The 22,712-nt window shown below is 35.7% G+C and overlaps 2 protein-coding genes across 3 annotated transcripts in view; one reads left to right on the plus strand and one right to left on the minus strand.

Moving 5' to 3' along the window:
- Nucleotides 1-177: 177 nt before the first annotated feature.
- Nucleotides 178-13,589, minus strand: atp6v1c1a (ATPase H+ transporting V1 subunit C1a). Of its 2 annotated transcripts, none has more exons than XM_067411484.1 (13): nucleotides 13,435-13,589; nucleotides 10,915-11,074; nucleotides 7,354-7,421; nucleotides 6,150-6,235; nucleotides 5,970-6,064; nucleotides 5,246-5,337; nucleotides 4,734-4,832; nucleotides 4,562-4,630; nucleotides 3,766-3,858; nucleotides 3,556-3,649; nucleotides 3,364-3,461; nucleotides 2,941-3,067; nucleotides 178-790 (listed from the first exon to the last, which is right to left on the minus strand). In XM_067411484.1, exons 2-13 carry the CDS (start codon nucleotides 11,044-11,046, stop codon nucleotides 692-694), a joined length of 1,152 nt encoding a protein of 383 aa, XP_067267585.1. In that variant the 5' UTR covers nucleotides 11,047-11,074; nucleotides 13,435-13,589; the 3' UTR covers nucleotides 178-691. The 2 variants fall into 2 exon arrangements, with proteins under 2 accessions (XP_067267585.1, XP_067267594.1); XM_067411493.1 differs by having other exon boundaries at nucleotides 10,915-11,051; nucleotides 13,435-13,568.
- An 8,920-nt stretch (nucleotides 13,590-22,509) lies between these two features.
- azin1a (antizyme inhibitor 1a) overlaps nucleotides 22,510-22,712 on the plus strand; it is a 21,730-nt gene continuing 21,527 nt past the window's right edge. The window contains exon 1 of the mRNA XM_067411511.1: nucleotides 22,510-22,669. The gene's annotated coding sequence lies outside the window, so the exon portion shown is untranslated. The remainder of the gene's footprint in view (nucleotides 22,670-22,712) is intronic.

Genomic DNA, 22,712 nt, shown 5'->3' on the forward strand with positions numbered 1-22,712 from the left:
TCCGCTTAATCTTTTTAATTAAAACAATAATTTAAATTCTAATTTACAAGGAGCCAATTGAATTGCAATTGGCCTTCTTTCCTGCATTAATTTGCACATTGTGATTGACCTTCTGGAAATGCAAATTCATTTGGTAAATGTGCTTAATAAAAAACAACATTACACATTTTATGTATTTATATTAATTTTATATTTTGGTTCCATGACACAATTTTGCACATATAACTCTTTAAACACCAAATGTACATAACATCACATTTATATTGCATCTTTGTAACAGTGTTTTCTCTCTCATTTTGTTTCTTTAAATGGACCACTGGTGCATTTTAAAGAATACGGGTTAAAAACACAGTTGTCCACAAACAATATCTATCACTAACATCAGATGTAAACTACTACACATGACAAAAAATGAATGGAATGACTTAAAATGCATAATTTCATTTACCTGCACATATGATAACACAATGACATTCTTTAAAAAAAAAATGTAAACAACGTACTAGGGGCAGTAGATATAGATACTCTCCTGCCGTCACTGATTGAACAGCAATGATAGGTATCTCTGAATATGAATGAGCATGCATGACCGGGTGACTAGAACAAGAGTTCAACAATGTACATTTTAAATTAACTTAGATTTATTCACAGAGACAAAACAAAAAGGGGCACATGATTGAGTATGGTTCTTCTATTTGAAGTCCAGCAGGTTGCAGTCGATTTTGTAGTACACGTAGGGATAATATTCCTGCTGACTGAGGTTCAAGCCAGGAATGTCCATGGCAGATTGCTGGAACAGGAAAAAGACACCATGAAATCAAAATTGACATTCTTAATAATTAATTCATCCTTTTTATATATATATATATATATGTGCCTCGTAGTCTTTAATCAAAATAACTTCCCCTCCCTCTTGCAGCAACATCTTTTCTCTGATGATGCGTTTACTGGTGTGAGGGCGGGACAACCTGTCACTCAAATGGAATTGACCAATAGCAAACCACAATTCACCATGGACAAAATCAAATCCCACCCTATATTTTTTCTTGTTCCAGAAGCCGTTTTACTCGGATATACGTCACAATAGGTTACAAAAGACTATCGCAAATTCCGTTTTATGCTGACTTAAATAGGCCACAACAATAAAATGCCACTGTGCCACACACTTTTTCAGCAGCCCAAAACTTAAAAGTTTTATGAGTTACAGTGTTTCCAATTAATTACCTATATCTGTGCCACCACAGTTTTATAATAAACTGGAAATATTTTAAAACCTCTCATAATAACATGAAGGTACTCTGATGTTGTTTTGGGCCATTGCTTTGGCAAAGTATCTGTCAAACTAACTCAAATCAAAAGCACGATATGGCTTTGTGCCCATACCAAATTGCAAGACTGCAATTTAATTAAATAAGATATAGTCTGTGTTTTAAAGCAAAGTGTGTGCACCCGGTCTTTCACGGTGTTCCCCAGGGCTCTGCTCTTGTGCCTCTTCTCTTCATCATCTACATGCTTCCTTTAGGTAACATTATCCGTCATCATGTCTTTAACTTCCATTGCTAAGCAGATGACACCCAAAAAATTGGACTTAAACGCAGCCCAGGAACTGAGTTTTGCAATTCAACTCTTGCAGTCTCTACTAATTAGCTTATGACTTGAATCAGGTGTGTTAGATGAGGGTGACATGCAAAATGTGCAGTGGTGGGGGGGTCCCCAGGCCAGGTTTGAGAATCACTGCACTAGAGGGATGGAGGTCCACCCCCTATAGTCTCACTGATGTTATCACTATTCATTAGGGGTGTGACACGAGATCTCGCGAGACTAAAACGTGACAAGATTTCTCGTCGAGGCGAAAAGTAGTCTCGTGATGTTGCCATGACAGAGTGTTTAGGATGATTAGGAAAGAATATGCCACCGCTACCTTTACATTACACCTCTCCTGTTGTTTTGCTTTGAATTTAAATAAAAAACATTTAATTCAGTTGGATAACGGACGCCGCTGCTCCATATTTACAGAGTACACGTGATAGTGAAAGTAAACACGAGGGCGCATTCACACGCGATTTCAATACCCCACATTTTGAAAGCGGCTCCCTGATGAACGCAAATATCTCTCAATATGTAAATCTCTGTATCAAAGAAAAATTTGGTCTTATTTGCACTTTGAATATTGAGAGAGTGCGATTATGGTTGCACTTATTGTAAAGTGTTACCATGAAAATGAATAACAGTTTTCTCTTAATCTTATTAAGCACAAACAGTAAGGTTTAATTGGTTAACATTAGTTAATGCACTGTGAACTATCATGAACTAACAATGAATTACTATTTTTATTAACTAACATAAACAAAGATTAATAATACTGTAGCAAATATATTGCTCATTGTTAGTTGATGTTGGTTAACACATTAATATTAATAAATGAGACCTCATTGTAAAGTGTTAACATTTTTATTTATACTGTTTTTATTTCTATGATCAGTTTGTGGAAAGGAGTTCAGTTAGGAGGTCAAAAGTTGTAGAGCTCATAAATCTTGTACAATAAGGTCTGAAGACACTGAAATCATACAGAAGAGAAGTCAGTCAGTTGAGTTTGTAGCAAAACCTTTTACAGTGCTTGAGTATTGTTGTTGACATTCATTACAATATGATTAGTAAAACATTTCAAATACACCTGCAGAATATTTTGTCTAGTCATGTATTTCACCATAGAGGATTTCTTAAAAATAGTGTGTAAAAATCTTGTCTCGTCTCGTGAGATGCCCGTCTCATCACACCCCTACTATTCATCATTTTCAATATGGAAATCACCGAAGGAATTTTTACGCTTGGAAATCAACTGTTACCCAAAATGCTGTAAATGCCACAAAACATAAAATAATTCCTTATATTTAAACCACATAACACAAAAACACAGCCTAGGGCCAAAAGTAAACTTACGTCAATAATGGCAGCTGCGCTGCTGTCCAGGTGCTTATAAAGATCGTACAGAACTTCCCTCAGTTTCTTCATGTTCTTCTTGTTGGGCTGTAGCAGCATTGCTTGGAAGTTCACAGGCAATCCATATCTGTTTATTTAGAATGAAATAAAAAATGTAAAAAAAAATTGTTGTTTTAAGTCTAGATTTTCACAGCCTCATCCTTCAATGATAGCCTCTTTGAAATGCTACACTGTGAGAGATTTACAAAAATAAACCTGATGTGAAAAATGTTTTTTTGGACTGGGTAGGAGGTTGCAAGTTTTGAAAGTCAAAGTTGGCATGATACAAAAAACTCTTATTTCAAAAGAAAATTCAATAATCATTTGATTCCTCATGATATGTGCCCTCTAAGAACCTAAAGAGATGTTTTGTTGTGTCGTTACCTCAACACTGATTCCACAAAGACCCTCAGAGCCTTAATATGGATCCAAGCAATAAAAGCCTCACTGAAGTTCACTTTCAGCCATCGAACAAGTGGACCCTGCAGAGGAAACGTGTGTGAAAGAGTTAAAAATAACCAAAACTGATGTATTAACATGCCAGTTGCTCTGAGGATCCATATAGCCGAAACATACAAACTGCTTTTTCTTGTCAGTTGAGAGTCTGGTCATCTCCTCCTTATCTGCTTTCATTTCCTCCTCGTTGTACTGGAAGTCACGAACCGTGAACCTGCAAAGCAGACACTGGGATGACTAAGGCATTAGGATCCTTAAACTGGACATTTTCTCAGACATCTCAACGGTGTGATTCATGACTGCATGGTGGAGCTAAAATTGGCTGTTTACTTGTTTTCTCTGGCCTTGTGTCTGAAGTCGTCGATGGCCTTTCTGAAGAGTGTGACGGTAAACAGGCCGCTGTCATGGTCCTCAAAAAGCAAACTGCCAAGAAGAAAATATTAACACCAAATATTTAGTGTTGTGTAGCAGGGAGAATGTCCTATTCATATTTTACTCAAAATCACAAAATTATATTTTGCATGAAGAAAATTCTCAAAAATGTAATTACTGTAATGCATAAAAATTATTTTTGGTAGTAACAGTTATACTGTTCCTTTATACTAATTTTAATACAAAAGTACTACTGTCAATAACAGTCAAAACATTACTTGAATCACAAAAATGACAATAAAAAGTGCAAACCAAACATATATTTTTTTTACACTACAGACAGATGGAAAATGATGTCTGTTTGTTCTGCTGCATTAATTATTTGATGTCCTTAGTAACCGGCATGACACTAATTTGTCTAGTTAAGTCCAAAACATGTTCTCCTCAAGCCGCAGACACATTGATTATGCCTTTTAGTCAAATCAAATCCAAACAACCTTTTGCATGTCAGGTTTTCCAAAATCCCATTTAATTGGTGTAGTTGTTCAAAGAAACACCTTTTTAAAAATGCAACTATATGAAACTATTAAAGTAAATCATTTGATTATCTAAAGTCAAATCACTCATGGTCTTATTACTTGATAAATTTTCCTTTATTTATATTTTGTGACAAAGTGCATGATCCCTTAGACATGCAAGACACTTCCAGGAAAATAAAAGTAAATAACTGACAGAATTATTGCAAGATTCTTACTTTGTAGACCGTGGCACCACCATTTCTGAAAGAGTCTCGTATGTGCGCTGCCAGTCGGCATAATTTGTTCTGAAGGGTTAGAAAATAAGCTGTCAGCATGAGAAAAATTCAACAAAATAGGTTTGTGTGTATCCACAAAGAGGCTATTTATGTTTTGGAATATGTCACTTACTTTGGTACCACCACCAGCATAGTAATGAGGTACTCCGAATCCAGCACAAAATCATCTTTCTTGACAATATCAGCCAAACTCCTGGTCAGCAAGCTTCCGCTGGGGAGACCACAAACATCACATTTGTTCAGAGGAAAATGCTTTACAAACCATGACTCTCAAAGTCATTAAAGGAACTCTAACATAGAAATTAAGACTTTCTACTTTCTTGGGAGTTTGTCAGTATAAACTGTTGTCTGGAAAAGAGATGCGTGAATATTCTTTAAAAAAAAATACTTTGTGTTCCATGAAAAACAAAGGAATTTTCAGGATTTATAACAGGTAATAATTACTTTTTGTAAGTTGCATTATATATTATGAACTTACTCAATAAAATTTAATTAATATCAATGCATCTAAACAAATAAAAGGTTTCCAGGTTACTAAATGTATAATAAAATAAAGCCCAAATAATGCATGCAAAATAAACCTCCTAAAAATAAGAGTTAATCTAAAAGTTGGAATTTACTTACGCGTTCTTCCTCTCTAGATTCTGTAAGTTTCCCTTCAGGTTGTTGTAGGCTGATGCCCGAGCCTTCAGGTCATTGTCAATCTGTGAGACTTGCTGTTGAACAGCAGGGGGAGAGAGTTTCATTTAAAACAGCATCTGAGGTGTCCATTCAAGCACCAGGAGCCCCAATCATTACAGTAAGAATGCATATCAATGATATATTTGACCCTGGACCACAAAACCAGTCATAGGGGTCAATTTTTTAAGATTTATACATCATAAATAAGCTGAATAAATAAGCTTTCCATTGATGTATGGTAAGATACAACTAAATCAGGAATCTGAGGGTGCAAAATCAAAATATTGAGAAAAGTTGTCCAAATGAAGACCTTAGCAAAGCATATCAACTCACAAAAATACATTTTTGATATATTTACGGTAGGAAATTTACAAAATATCTTCATGGAACATGATCTTTGACCTAATGATTTTGGCATAAAAGAAAAATGGATAATTTTGTTGGCTATTGCTACAAATATACCTGTGTGACTTATGACTGATTTTGTGGTCCAGGGTCACATATGTTAAACAGGGCTGAAAGATATTCAAAATACATTCCCAACGAGTGATATAAAATTAAGCATCATTTTGAATGTGGTAAACGACCACAACCGGTGGTAAACGAAGGGTCACTGTGGATTTTAGTCCCATAATTAACATAGAAATCATTGGATCAGATCACTTGCCTTGGATACAATCTCAGAAATGTTCTTCAAGGATTGTTTGATAGGGTACTTGGCCATGTCCCACTGGAATCTTGTGACGTAAGTGACCAGATCGACTAAAACACAGCATGGAAAACAAGAATAAATTCAACTAAACAGTACAAGATCCCATTTCATACCATAGATACCAGTGATTCTTACCTCCATTTGCCAGGAGGTTCTCCTGGACTTTATCTCGACTGTCCTCCAGCACGTCGGCCATGTACTGAGCCACCTTTTTCACCACACTGTGAACGACATCAAAAGACATCACAGCCCTCTGAAAACTCTCTCCAATTCTCAAAGATTGTCCAGGTCACCAAATTCATCAAAACATCACATACATTAGATGATTCAGAAACACTGAGGTGTCCAAGAAGCCCAGTTTTACTTAGTAAAATTACATCATATTAAAGGCTTTTTTTTTTTTTTAAGTGAGAACATTCTGGCTGTCTATAGATTAAAATAAATAACTATTAAAAAAAATTGTCTGGTGTGCAGTGGACATACTTCAAAACAACAGTGCTTTTGTGCATGGAACTTAAGATCAAATCCCCCTCGTATAATATATCTAATAAGGCATGCTTTGGTCATCTTTTATCAAGGCTCTAGATTTATCTAAGGCAACACTTGACTTTAGGGGAAACACAAAAAACAGAATTCCACATCTATGGATAAGCTATAAGTCAAGTCATTTAAATATGATTGTTGAGAGAGAAGCTAGAGCGTCACCAAACTGCTAATACCTAATTTTAGGCAGATGCCACTGTAACCTCACCTCTATATGAGATTCCTCACCACACCAAAGTAAAGAAACATGCCGTTTGACAGACACAAGGCTTTTTGACATTGAGGATTGATATATTATTACTAGAAACCACAACAACTCAAATTTCCAAGAAGTTTGATTCTTTTAGACAGAAAGGCCTTTAAATGAGCATTATTATAGTCTCTATTTCTACTGCCCATATAGGCTGAGCGAGTCAAACCTCTAACCCTAAATATTAGAGTTTGATGCATAACTCATCCCACACTGTTTGTGTTACAGATAAGAATAATTAAATTTCATCTGACAGACAGTAAATGATGCAAAAAAAAATAAAATCCAGTAGTTGGACCTAGAAAGCCTAAAGACAAGAATTTCATAGAGAAATTCGAAACACATCTCTGCTTACTTGGGACACAAAAGCAACCACCCACTACACCATAGCAACGCCTTAGCAACCACCCTATTACACCTCATCAATCACACAGAAATATCCTGGCAACCATCCACACATTGTGACATTTTTTTGCATAAAAATATAAAAAGAATTGTGGTGCTGAATGTAAAATAGAAAAAAAAAAAAAAAAAAAAAAACTTTACCTCTCAACAAAAGAGTCCAACTTGGCCAGCTCATCAGACAGCCCCACAAGGACATCTAATGTCCCGACCTGCAGCGTTTAGAGAAGAGAAACAGAGACACTTTGATCACCATCCAGTATAATGAAGCAATACAAACACAGCCATGCTGGATTTGATCAGCATCGGCCCATAGAGACAGCAGGGGCCGCCGGCGCTTAGAGTGGCGCCGCCTCTGTTCTCATCCTGTCAGGCGGAAAGTGACTGGTCAAGACGACACAGGGCAGCAGGGTCACTTGACCCTGGGAAATAGGAACGAGTTTTGCCTTTAAAAGGCTGATTTTTGTTTTCAAACAGAGAAAATCCACATGACACGAAGATTTCTGTGAACATTTTTAAATGATGCAAACAACTTGTTGTATTAACAATTTTGAAACGTACAACTGACAACAACAGTGTAAATTATTCATCATATATGAAGAGTTCAGATCCATCAAAAATGAGATAATGATATTGAGCGAATGCTCTCCGCAATCGAATCATATGATTTCAAGATGAATGACGGTGTGCGTATGAGTCGGCCTTCAATTGCCGAGCTGCGAGTTATCATGTTTTGTCCATCGTTACAGTGGTAATGACAGGATTTCGAGCTTAGCTACTAAACAAAATAGTGTTCCTTTTGCTGCTGTAAAAATGACAGAAATAGAGGTTTTACTATGTTTTGATGTACAAATAGGTGGACTTAAGAGGTTATTGCAAAAAAAGCACACATGGACTTATGTGCACACATGGTTTTACAGCAAAAGACAGTCAAATTTGTTAAATATCAATGAATTGACTAAAGTGACATTTTTTAAATAAGGCATTTCAGTAACTGTTCAATCTTTTCACTGCAATCTTTTCATTGCCATTAAAGTGACATTACTTTACCAAGGAGCCTGATAAAAAATCCTAATTTAAAAGAAAAGATGTCAGATTGACTTAGTGGTTTATGCAATGGAACTCTTCATATATATATTAGCGCTGCACAATATATTGTCACATCGCAGGATGTGCGATATCAAGTATAGGGATAGTGGTTGATCTGTATGGGCCCTCTGCCCCCCGGTTCAGAACGCATGCGATTTGCAAAGTTTAACCATCACAGAGTAACAGTTTATCATTTGCATGTGTTTTTAAGTCCTGTCAGTTTAAACATCAAGACCAAGAAGACTTGAACTTGTGCACTGTCGCACAAAATGGCCATCTCGGTGAGTATCCTCGTAAACACAGTCGGCTTATGTATTGTAAACAATTGAGAAAGAAAAGGGATGCATATCATTATATCGGATCCTTGCATTCATCTTAAAGTGACAGCAGCCTAATAATGTTTGTGTCACCAATGTTAATCAAACCACAAAAGAGAGAGGAAATCACTTTTGTAGCTTTAACAAAGATAAATTGTTTTAATTATATTACTTATATTTAATTTATTCAGTGAAGACTATGCTGTGTTGTTTTACATTTGATTATTCAATGTCTGTATACTTGAAAACAGTTAGATTTATCTGAAAAACATAAGGCACTGCTTATTTAATCTGTATCTTATTCTATTGTTCTATTCTCTTTATTTATGCTTGTAATTTGTGTATTATTTCTATGCAGATGCACTACCCCAGAAAATCACCCCAATTATCCTAGAATGATTAATTCTTTATAAATAGAGCTATTCAAATAATCTAGTGAAATTTTTTTCATATCACAGAAAAACAAAATATAGCAATGTCAGTTTTTTCCAATATTGTGCAGCCCTAATTTATATATATATTAGAACGGCAATGACTGACCAATCATAATACCAGAACTAGAGATGCACTAATATATATCGGCCAATAATCGGTATCAGCCGATAAAAGCACAGGCTCAAGGCTGATGATATATCAGGGCTGATATATCCTGTCAATCAAATGAGGGCAGGAAATTGCACTGAATTTGGGCTTTGTGTAAAGAAAATGCTAAGAAACCAGTTTGATGTTTAATATTAATATTTTCTTACAGAAAGTTAAGAAATATTAATTTAATCTTCAGAATTTAGTTAATGTGTGTTAATACTAATTTGAGTAATGTTTGTTTATAACTGAAACAAGTTGATAAAATGGAGAGAATAAAGTTTTTATTTGCATTTATTTCAAAATATACACTGTGTGCAGAATTATTAGGCAAGTTGATTTTCTGATCATATTTTTTTTCCAAGCACATTTTACCAATTCCAATCCACATCAATCTTAATAACTACTATTAATATTGTTTTTAATCATTTATAAGTGATATATAATTGTTCATGAAGACTGGAAATGAAAAATGCCTTATATTCAGGTGTGCAGAATTATTAGGCAGGTTTTCTTTTACAGGCAAAATGAGCCAAAAAAGAGATTTAACTCAGACTGAAAAGTCAAAAATTATTAAATGCTCTTGAGAAGGACGCAATACTAATGTAATACTAGAACTTGCAAAGTTAAAGCATGACCAAGGGACAGCAAAATGCTCATTGGGTCAGCGGGGTCATACAAAAACAGCTGGAGAAGAAAAGACACGTTAACTGCAAAAGAATTAAGAATTAAGGTGAAGAATTCGTGAAGGACCAGCACCACATCCTGTTTGAAGAATTTATCTTCCAAAATCTGGCAGTAAGTTTTGGAAGATCATTTCAGGATAAGAGATGGACTAAAAGTGAACTCCCACACCTTACTGCCAGATTTTGGAAGATAAATTCTTCAAACAGGATTTGGTGCTGGTCCTTCAAGAGTCACTCTCAAGCTGTCTGTCTATAAGGCCTATAAAAACCCAGTCTTCATGTACTTTATAACACTTCAGCTTGTGATTCTTATTAAGAGCGGGTCATTTTTTAGGATTCTTTAGCTAATCTAAGTCTCTGAGATCCTGACACCTTGCACTTCTGGAGACTCCAGGTAGGTTGCAGTTCTGGAAAATGGTGGCGCTGGAGACTAAAGGGTTCCTGATGGTTTCACACTTAATTCTTCACCTTAATTCTTAATTCTTTTGCAGTTAACGTGTCTTTTCTTCTCCAGCTGTTTTTGTATGACCCTGCTGACCCAATGAGCATTTTGCTGTCCGTTGGTCATGCTTTAACTTTGCAATTTCTTAAAGCAATTATCTCATAAGTATTTCATAATTTTTGACTTTTCAGTCTGAGTTAAATCTCTTTTTTGGCTCATTTTGCCTGTAAAAGAAAACCTGCCTAATATAAGGCATTTTTAATTTCCTTCATGAACAATCACTTATAAATGATTAAAAACAATATTAATAGTAGTTATTAAGATTGATGTGGATTGGAATTGGTAAAATGTGCTTGGAAAAAAAATATGATCAGAAAATTAACTTGCCTAATAATTCTGCACACAGTGTAATGATTAATTGTTAATTATAATGAAATGATCAAACTATCATTATCAGTATTGGCAGATATCACTCTGAATAATCGGTATCGCTGGAGAAATTTAGTATCCGTGCATCTCTGTCCAGAACTCAAAAGGACACTGAACTCAGACTGTAAAAAGAGGAAGAGGAAGAGGAAGAGAATTTGACCTTGAGATCAGGAATGTTGAACTTGTTGTTAGTGGACAGATTGTTGGTGCGAGTTGTGGCCGTCATTAGTTTGTCCCATGTCTGCTGGCAGGTTTTCTCTCCAGGAGCCGAAATCAACCAGAACTCTGTCATGGCTGCTGAGGAACAAGTAATGAAGAGTCTAAAGCAGAAACATGTTGACAGGCATTAACTTCACACTGCACCACCAACTAGTGTTTTACAGATATTAAAATAAATCAAGAAAATTCAACAATGCTTAGATTAATATAGGCCTTAACAATAAAAAAGAAATTTCAAAAATGACTCTGAAATTAATTTAGGATTTTCAGGAAAATAAAAATATACATTTATTTTTTTTATATTTATATTTTTCAATTAATATTAGGTTTTATATTAAAATAAATCAAGAAAATTCAACAATGCTTAGATTAATATAGGCCTTAACAATAAAAAAAAAATATTTTCAAAAATGACTGAAATTAATTTAGGATTTTCAGGAAAATAAAAATATACATTTATGTTTTTCAATTAATATTAGGTTTTATATTAATAGGCAAGGCATTTTTAGAAATTATTTTGATGCAAATTTAAAATTATGGCTGTGCAAATATCTCTAAAAAAGACCCAAAATTATTCACAATATCTTGCAGACAAGTTTTCCTCTACAAGAAAATACAAAAAAAACAATATCTTCCTGGAGACCATAACTGAAAAACGGTTATATGAATTATAGACATTCATTACTTTAAAAACATGAAAAATAATCAATCATGAATAAATCAATATACTTATCTAAGTGTATTCATTTCATTATTTTTACTTGATTACCTTATATTTACATTTATTTATTTGCCTTGACTACCTTTTTTGATTTTTATCATACAGGATAAATGTGCTCATTACTTCTTTTTTTTTTTTTGATGAACTTTCTATAAAAAAAAAAAATCAATAAAATATATTTATGTTAATCACAATTTCAATATTCCGTGATATTGCCAGACCCTGACCAGAGGTGTAAAGTACTTGAGTAAATGTAATTAGTAACTGTACTTAAGTATCTTTTTGGGTACTTTGTAGTTGTATTGAGTATCAAAGATATTTGAACTTTTACTCTCTACTTGACTTCATTTTTGAGCAGGTAAATGTACTTTTTACTCCACTACATTTGTGATTAATAATGCAATTACAAATGACATTTTTCATGGCAGCAAACTTTTTCTGCAGCAGTTTGTTTCTGATATAAAGAAGCAATATCCCCATCTAAGGTCATTGAAGGTACAATTTCTTGTGCATTTTGCCTTCACTCCCCCAAAACTTGCCAACAAGGATACTTTACGTGAATGTGAGTGCATCAGCAGGTAGTTTCTGATCGCAGGTATTTGATTTATTAGATGAGGAAATGACTGCAGCTGGTGATGAGGCTCAAACCAGCACTTACAGTAGACTTTGACTATTTAATTTTACTTAACATTGATTTATTTATCCGCTATATTGACAAGACCGTTTTGAAGGATATTGGTTTACTTATGACCTTTTTGTGCACCTGAGCTCAAGTTTGTAGACGTTTATAAGGTCGTGTCGACCTTGATTTATTGCAACATTGAGGTGTTCAGTTTTATTTTGATTTTAGAAAATAAACTTGATTTCTCATTTTAAAAATCAATTGTTTCTTATTTTCACTGGCATGTCTCTCAGGTGTTGAGGACTAGCCTACATTCAGCATGAGTAAAATACTTCAGTACTGTTAAAATCAGATACTTTAAGACTTACTCAAGTCATATTGGAATTGGTTGAAACTTGTAGTGGAGTCATTTTCGATGCAAGGTATCAGTACTTTTACTCAAGTATGGTTTTCAGGCACTATTTACACCTCTGACCCTGACATACAGAATTTAAAATATACACTTCATATAATTTGAACCTGAAAATATTCATTTTGAATAAAAAAAAAATGTATTCATGTTATTTGGCACATAACAGGAACAATGTACTTTCAGTGTCAGAGCACTGCATAAATCAATGAACATTAAAGTAAGAGAGAATATTAATTTTTGGACATGGCTAGCCTGAACTTGCTGGCTTATTTCCTCAAAATGAATGAATGACACTTGACAGTCACGAGCTAAAGCAGAGGACCATCAGAGCGACCTTGAGTCTGATGAATGGACACTGATTAGAGTAATAATCTCATCTGATCTATCTCTCTAGTGCAGATATCAGATGCTCGATCATATAAGGTCATCAACAGTAGCAGGCTGCCGATGGCTCACACCATCACAGTGTAAACACGCAGTATTTCATACATACAGTACAAGAGAACTGGACAAATACACTCAAATCGACACTGCGAAACCTCTGAGATGCTTAATATCAAGAGACAATCTGAAAACACACACTTAATTCATTTTAAAGCATATAAACACAAGATGAGCCTCTAATCCACACTAGCGAACACAGCTAAAGCTGCAGACGTTACAACACGGTCAAACAGCGGCCGTCTTGTTTCTCCAGCGGTCTTACCTTAACGTGAACAAGATGACACGACGATTACTTGGTAGTTTTAATTAAATACCTTTCAAAGGATCAGTTTTAGGATTTGATATTCATTATGACACTACACTGTTTCCAAAGGCTTCACTCACTGTCAGCTGATCGACTGCTGTGATCTGCGCATGCGCAGCAACAGGCGACAGCGACACCTGGAGATCTGGAGGACATATGGCAGCTTTTTTTTTTTTTTGAGCACACTATGGCTGCGTCCGAAAACCTAGGTAGCTGTCTTGCTGCCTCGCTGTCTTATAAGAGAATGACTTTATGGCGTTTGTGCATGAAGGCATTTCACGAAAATGATTTCGGACAGACTTCTGAGGCAGCGAATGATCTACAACAATATAGCGCGAGCTTTGGTGAGAACTAAACAAATATTTAATTATTACAGTAGTAATTTCTCGATAGAAATAATATCAAAATTGAAATATGTTGGTCAAAATCGTACATTTATACAAAATGAGCAGCAAACTAAACTCTCGGACGCCATCTTTATTTTTCTAGCCCAACTGTCACAGAATGGAAAGCACAGGATTGTGGGATATGGCAGCTAAGGATACATCCATGCTTCCTTCAAAAATCGATCTGAGGAAGGTATCTCATGAGACAGGAAGTGAAGCTAACATTGGATTCAGACGTTGAAATGTGTCCTCAGAAGGCAGCATTTTTCCAGTTTTCGGATGCAGTCTATGTTTGTTTTGACACTACTTGTGGGGTCAGGATCAGAAGTAGGAGTCAGTAGCCTATGTTGTGTTTCCACCACAGTGCATCTCATCTTTATGGACTGCATCAAATTTGCCAGTTCTTGAGATGTTTGGCCATGTTCAGACAGCCAAATTTTTTTGCATATCCAGATTTTATCCAAATGGGTTTTTGAAAGTCTATTTTTTCACATCTAATTCAAACCACATATGGAGGTAGTTGAATAACAAGAGTTCAGTACATGGAAAAGACATACATTGAGTTTCAAACTCCATTGCTTCCTCCTTCTTATATAAATCTCATTTGTTTAAAAGACCTCCGGAAAACAGGCGAATCTCAACATAACACCGACTGTTACGTAACAGGGAGCAAGAGATTTAAAGTGGCCGCGCAGCCTGAATTGGCGCATAGTTAATGATGCCCCAAAATAGGCAGTTAAAAAAATAAATTAAAAAAAATCTATGGGGTATTTTGAGCTGAAACTTCACAGACACATTCAGGGGACACCTTAGATTTATATTACATCTTTCGAAAATACGTTCTACGGCACCTTTTAAATAAAATTTTCCTGATCATTTACTCACCCCCATGTCATCCAAGATGTTCATGTCTTTCTTTCTTCAGTCGAAAAGAAATTAAGGTTTTTGATGAAAACATTCCAGGATTATTCTCCTTATAGTGGACTTCAATGGAGCCCAAATGGTTGAAGTTCAAAATTATAGTTTCAGTGCAGCTTCAAAGGGCTTTAAACGATACCAGATGAGGAATAAGAGTCTTATCTAGAGAAACAATCGGTTGGCGCGGTTTGCCACGCTGTTGCCACGGGTTGTTTTTCATGTCCGCAGGTTGAAGCAACCCAAAATAACGTGATATTTAGCCCTTGGAATGCAAATTTTACCAGGGGAGTCGAATTTTACCCCCCAGAATGCAATTTTTACTGTAGGACCACCCTGAAATGTGATTGGGCTAGTCTTGGGCTAGTTTTGAGGAGCAATTGCCGGATTTTGCTGTGTTCGCACCACAGGAACGAGGAATGATTTTGGTAGGAACTCCTTTTGGGGGAACTAAATTAGCTCCTACTTCAGAGCAGGGTCTAAACCAGGAACTGTCAGTGATGTAAGTGTACACTGATTGGTCAAACGCACATAGAACACTAGCTCCCGGCATTTTTAAAAAGCTGTGTAAACATATTTACTTCACGAACATGGAAAACCCCTATGGTATGTCCAAAGACAGGGCTCTTATTTGGAGACCGAGACGATGCACCTCCATTTTCCCTCTGTCACCCCATGCAACCCATGCAGTGAGGTTGGGGGCAGTTGTGGTCTAATGGTTAGAGAGTCGGACTTGTAACCCAAAAGTCACAGATTCGATTCTCAATACTGGCAGGAAACTGGCAATACTGAGCAAGGCCCCAAACCCCCAATCACTACTCACTCCTCCTAATGTGTGTGCACTAACTTGGATGGGTTAAATGCAGAGGACAAATTCAGAGTCCCAAGTACCACTTAATAGTGTGGACAGAATGCATGAAAAGATCTGATTTGAGGAAAAAAATTCAATTTGCCTGCAGTCTGAACATAGCCTTAGTGTCTTAAGTTGATTATGATTTCACTTTTTTAACTTTAGCTAGTGTGTAATGTGTGTAATCTGCAAAGTTTCAACACTCTAAGTTCAGTGCAAAGGGAGATATTTTCTTTTACAGAAATCACTTTGTAACACAGTTCGTAAATGGGAAGAAGGAGGCGGGAACCGGCGAACATTCAACGTAACTTTAATTCAAAAATAAACAAAGAACAAAAGGAAAGTAATGCCGGCAGACCCTCGCGGACGTCTGCCGGCCACACAAACATAACAAAACCATAACATAAAGTCCAGGCCTGGTCCTCTCTCGTCCTCCATGGTCGTCGCTCCTCCTTTTATGCTCCCGGAGCTCCTCCGTGAGAGAGACTCAAGGCCGGTGCACCTCCCAGGTGATGCTTGTTATCACTTGCGTCACCGGCCTCGCGCCGTTCCCTCACGGCTCTCGCCCGCTCTGGTCGCCACACACTTTTTAAGGACTACAACAAATGGCTGGTAGGGACTACAACAAGCTTCTTCCCAGGTTAGTGACTTCACTAACCCTAAAATTTACATAAACCCCGCCCCCAAGAACACTCCACAAAGGGGGTGAGGCCATGTTGGGCTGCTTTAGAGAAGAGGAAGAGTTGTTGTAGTAGAGTGTTGTTGCCATACTGTCATTTTACACCGGACTGCTTCACAAACGAGGGTCAATTCAACGCTGGATTTGCACAAAAGATGAACATGACGGCACATGCTAGTGGATGAGTTGAATCAACTCCACAGCAACTACATCAATTTATCCACTAACCATTCAGAAACGTCCACTTCTTCCTGAGTCTCTCCATCAGTGTCGACTCCGGTTTGAACAATGTAAGGCTGAACACCGTTACTGACAATCGTCATTTTGGCTGCATGAGATTCTCCAGCTTTGTTGTTGTTGAGCTGTTAAAGCGCCGCCCTCTTCTGGAAAGACACATTCTGGGGACATCAGAGACTTATATTACATCTTGTAAAAGGGGCATTATAGGTCCCCCTTTAAACTTTCCAATAAAGATAAGTGAAGCACTTTTTTTACGTTATAAACTAGAATCCTTATCCAAATTATAATAGGCCCAATATCATTTCTAAAGAGAAACAGCACTCTTGTAGCACAGAATCAACAGCTGACTGTTACTTTTACTCAGCATGCCATTACACACCTTTTTGAGTCAATGGCCTCTGAATTTATGAAGCTGGCTTTTCCCTGGAGGTTAAAGGCAGGAATGCCCAGTCAGCAGGTCCAAAGAGGGAGGCACAGCATTCTTTTTTTAGATAGGAGTCCCTCTTCCTGGCAGCGGGTGTCCCCCACCCTGAGTTCGAGGAAAAGCCCACAAAGGGATATGTTTATGGAGTTCAGTAGGTCTGGGGTGCATTGTTTGGGATACAATGCCGGGACTGGCTGGAGCCAAACCCCCAGATCAAACACCAGGGTGGGCTGCCCACTGACTGGCCGGCGGCCAGACCGATAGGGACATGTCTGGGCACGCGTGCTCTAATCAGTCACCCGCCCGCCAGGCCGAGTGGTTGGGGAATAAGGAACATTGCTTGTTTAGTCTCTAGGGATGTCCAGCCCAGAGTCCATGGGTTCCAATTTGTCCCAAGCTTTTTGTTATAACCCTCGCATCCATTTCCTTAGTTTCCAACATATGCACGAAACATGCAAATACACAATTTGGGGAACACAAAAGGATAGCAAGGTGATTGAGAAAGGATTTCCAAAAATAATAGGTCCTCTGGGGCTTCGATCATAACAATATTTTGTCATTAACAAAACAGTCAGATTCTGTCATATTTTGGGTTCATTTTAATCCAGCTAAATAGTAAATTTTAAACAATAGTTGAGTTAAATAAAACTGCCCAGCAGGTTGGGCAAACATTTAACCCAACCGCTGGGTTATAACAACCCAATCGCTGGATTTGTACATATTTAACCCAACTTGGGTTGTTTTTAACCCAGCAAAAATGACTGTATTGCTTACTTAAAATGAACCCAAAATAGGTTGGAAATTAACATTCAATATGTTTAATAAATTAACATTTACTAATAAGTTTAATGAATAATAATTAAACAATAAACGTATTAAATTGCTTAATAAATGTTCACCTTTTGATTATTATTGTTGCCTCTAGTAATTATGTGTCTGATTTTTCATTTAAAACCTATTTTGAGTTCATTTTAAGCCAGACATTATAGACATTTTTAAACAATAGTTGGGGTAAATAAAACTGCTCAGCAGGTTGGGCAAACATTTAACCCAACCACTGGGTTAAAACAGCCCAGTTTTGGTGGGTTTGTCCATTTTCAACCCAACTTGGGTTGTTTTTATCCCAGCATTTGAGTGTATGACAAAAAGAACACCATGTACAATAAGTCATATGACATATTTTTGTGAGGAACAGACCAAATTTAAAGTACTTGTTCATTGAAAATAGTCCCATTTGCTGCAATTCTCAAATCTAATTCTCCATTCTTTGTATTCAACCGAATGGGGATTGATTAGTTTACAAGTTAATTTCAGCTGATTCTTTTTGTCAGGATAAGGTTGAATATTTATTGGACTTCTGAGGTCAAGGAAAAGTGAGTTCATTTGGGTGCTGTGTAATGGGTGGAGAGATGAAAGGTGACAGATAGTGATGGAAAACAAAAGATAAGCTCTATTGTTTTTGTTATAAACTCGCCGTCTATCTTTTTACCTCACTGGCAATGGCCTTCAAATGTTTTCAACACATAAACATGGTGTTTAAATATAGTTGAAATGTAGCAAAGCAATAAAACTATTTCCATTTGCTTACAATCTTTACCAAGATCTTAACTCAGTTTCATATTTTGTTTAAATTTATCTTAACCCAATCAAGCCTGACATATAAATTAATAGAAAAATAAAACATTTAAATGGAAAAGTTTAAAAATATGCTATTTTGGTGCATAAGCTGATATTAATGGCCAAAAATGAAATTCTGAAAGCTTTTAATATAATTCAATGACATCTTTTTATAACAGACTACTTACATAAAATGCACATAAATATCAGTCATCACTCTATATCTCCCAATAATGTGTCTGAGATATTTAAATGCTTAGTTTTCATAAAAGCTCAAAAAATATAATGCAATGCAATAAAAGAGATGAATAAATAAACATTCCTCAAAAGCATGATGGATCATATTTGATGCTCACATTTGAACATGATTTATAAATAAATAATCAAGTAAACCTAAGTTGTTTCAGTTCAGCAATTGATCAAATTGAAATATTTCTATAAAAGTGAAGAATATTCTCTGGGTTAAAAAGTGTGACAACTAGCCCCGGTCTCCCCTATGATGTAATATTGTTGACATTTTCAGCCACTTAATAGTGCAAATTCCTTTCATTACTTTCACTGGAACATTGCACAGTTTTATTGTTTCAAGAAGAAAAGTCCTTTGTTTTCTCCTATCAGATTATAGTTTATTGGAGAGTTCCTTTATTTTGTATTGTATTTGAGGCTCCATATATGAGCCCTTAAAGCTCAGGAGAATTCCTGTTGCTCAATACCAGTAGGGTGTTATTGCATATGGCAGGCGAACCACATGTCCTTCCTTCAACAAGCATACAGAGGCAAATTGCTATTATACCAAGAACAATGGTTATCAAACACCGCCGTTCACTCCATGCTGCTTCAGATGTTATGTTAGATTAGATGCCATGCGCTCATTTATAGTCTAGGGGGAGAAGGCACAAAACTCGGAACTGCTTTTGTGTGCTCCAAAAGAGAAACTTTCACTGACAAGTGTAGTAGTCCAAGCAACATTGACGTGGGTAAAACAAACAGGGCTATTGTGAAGCTCAATTGGCTCATTTGACATTCTGATGAAACTATTTTTGGTAAAGGACTCAGCAATCAGAGAAAAGAGAACTATACACACAAATGAGGAATTTCTGACTGTAATATATTGGCACATCAATGTTTGAGTTGTCGTTTAGACTAACAGTCCATGGCGTGAAGTACTGTTATTCAGACTGCTAATGTTGGGAGGGGGGGGGGGTGTTGCAACTTGCAAATGTTGAAACAATTCATTTCTTTTCAACATCTTATTCCACACATGCAAAGGGTGACTCATTATGCTGTTAAATGAAGAACAAATTGAATAATAATAATATGCACTCTAAAAAATGCTGGGTTAAATATGGACAAACCCAGCGATTGGGTTGTTTTGACCAATGTGCTGGGCAGTTTTATTTAACTCAACTATTGTTTAAAAATTACTATGGCTTGCTTAAAATGAACCCAAAATAGGTTGGAAACATATTTTGGGTTAATTTTAAGCGAGCAATACAGTAATTTTTAATCAATAGTTTGGTTAAATGAAAAAAAAAATGAAATTTTAACCCAACTGCTGGGTTTGTCCATTTTAACCCAACTTTGTTTTTAACCCAGCATTTTTTAGAGTGTATTAATGATTTTTTTTCATTTATTCAACATATTAATAAATGTTAATTTCCAACCTATTTTGTGTTAATTTTAGGTGAGCAATATAGTAATTTTTAAACAATAGTTGGGTTAAATAAAACTACCCAGCAGGTTGGGTCAAACATTAAACCCAACCGCTGGGTCAAAACAACCCAATCGCAGGGTTTGTCCATTTTAGCCCAACTTGGGTTATTTTTAACACAGCATTTCTTTTGAGTGTGTTTATTGTATAATGACACCATTGACTGTATAACTGTTCTAGCTTCATCACAGTGCAATAATTTCAAATAAAATCAATATTTTATGTCCATTTATTTACTTGGCGTTGTTTTAACCCAGTGGTTGGGTTAAATGTTTGCCCAACCTGCTGGGTAGTTTTATTTAACCCAACTACTGATTAAAAATGACTATATGGCTGGCTTAAAATGAATCCAAAATAGATGAGAAATTAAAAATCAGACGCATAATTACTAGAGGCAACAATAATAATCAAAAGGTGTACCTTTAAGCAATTTAATAAATGTTTATTGTTTATTATTCATTATCTTATTAATAAATGCTCATTTATTAAACATATTAATAAATGTTAATTTCCAGCATATTTTGGGTTCATTTTAAGCAAGCAATACAGTAATTTTTATACAACAGTTGAGTTGAATAAAAATATCCAGCATGTTGGGCAAACATTTAACCCAACCCCTGGGTTAAAACAACCCAATTGCTGGGTTTGTCCATTTTCAACCCAACTTGGGTTGTTTTTAACCCAGCATTTTTTAGAGTGTAATGTTGTGTGTGTGTGTGTGTTGCAACTTGCAGATGTTGAAACAATTTGTTTCTTTTGAATAACTTATTCTGCACATGCAAAGGTGACTCATTATGCTGTTAAATGAAGAACAAATTGAATAATAATATGCACTCTAAAAAATGCTGGGTTAAATATGGACAAACCCAGCGATTGGGTTAAATGTTTACCCAACCTGCTGGTTAGCTTTATTTAACTCATCTATTGATTAAAAATTACTGTATGGCTGGCTTTAAATGAACCCAAAATAGGTTGGTAATTAAAAATCAGATACATAATTACTAGAGCCAACAATAATAATCAAAATGTGAACATTTATTAATAAGCAATTTATTATTATTAAACTTACACTAAAAAAAAATGGGTTGAAAATGGACAAACTTAGCGATTGGGTTTGTTTGACCAACCTGCAGTTTTATTTTACTCAATTATTGTTTAAAAATTACTGTATTGCTTGCTTAAAATGCTTAAAACCCAAAATAGTTTGGAAATATTATTCAACATATTTTGGGTCAAACATTGGGCAAACATTTAACCCAACCACTGGGTCAAAACAACCCAATCGCTGGGATTGTCAATTTTAACCCAACTTGATTTTTAAAATGTTAAAATAAATGTTCATTTCCAACCTATTTTGAGTAAATTTTAGGCAAACAATATAGTAATTTTTAAACAATAGTTGGGTTAAATAAAACTACCCAGCAGTTTGGGTCAAACATTTGTTCATTTTAACCCAACTTCAAATTCAATGTTTTTTCATTTATTTATTTGGAAAGTACACTCTAAAAAATGCTGGGTTGAAAACAACCCAAGTTGGGTTAAAAACAGACAGACCCAGAGGTTGGGTTAAATGTTTGCCCAACCTGCTGGATAGTTTTATTATTGATTAAAAATGACTGTATTGCTTGCTTAAAATAAACCCAAAGTATTAATATGTTTAATAAATGAGCATTTATTAATAAGTTTAATAAATAATGATTAAACAATAAACATTTAATAAATGTTCACCTTTTTGATTATTATTGTTGTTTACTCTAGTAATTATGTGTGTGATTTTTAATTTCCAACCTATTTTTGGGTTCATTTTAATCCAGACATATAGTAACTTTTAAACAATACTTCGGTTAAATAAAACTACCCAGCACATTGGACAAACATTTAACCCAATTGCTGGGTTTGTCCATTTTGTAATGTAGTGTAATGTACAGCTAGATGCTACTGTTTTAATGTTACTTAAGTTATTAACAGTGTTTCATTGGCGTATACTTCACAAGTCAACATCTCCATCAATTACTCAATAGGTTGATCATTTACCCTGGAGAATGGGGTAAATCATAACTTTGAAAAGTCTGAATATCTGATCATGAAAACATTGAGCAGAAATACAGAGAGAGAGAGAGAGAGAGAAAGAGAGAGGAGGTTAAACACGCCTCCCTCTATAAACTGTGGATGTAAGTGTTGACACTAGATTCATTTCGTCAGAGACTGGACACTGAAGCAGCAGCTCATCAGTCATTCAGTCCAGACATTAACAACTAATTTAGGATTATTTATGATGTTTTGTCCAGAAAAACGCTATAAAAGTGCAAAATGGACAATGTTCTGACAGGAACTTTGTAGCCAAGATGATGAAGGCTCTTTGGGCATTCAGGTAAGAGATTTCTTATAGCTTATCAATACATTTAATATAACTA

The sequence above is a fragment of the Chanodichthys erythropterus genome, chromosome 2, assembly GCF_024489055.1.
Source record: "Chanodichthys erythropterus isolate Z2021 chromosome 2, ASM2448905v1, whole genome shotgun sequence".
NCBI classification, from domain to species: domain Eukaryota; kingdom Metazoa; phylum Chordata; class Actinopteri; order Cypriniformes; family Xenocyprididae; genus Chanodichthys; species Chanodichthys erythropterus.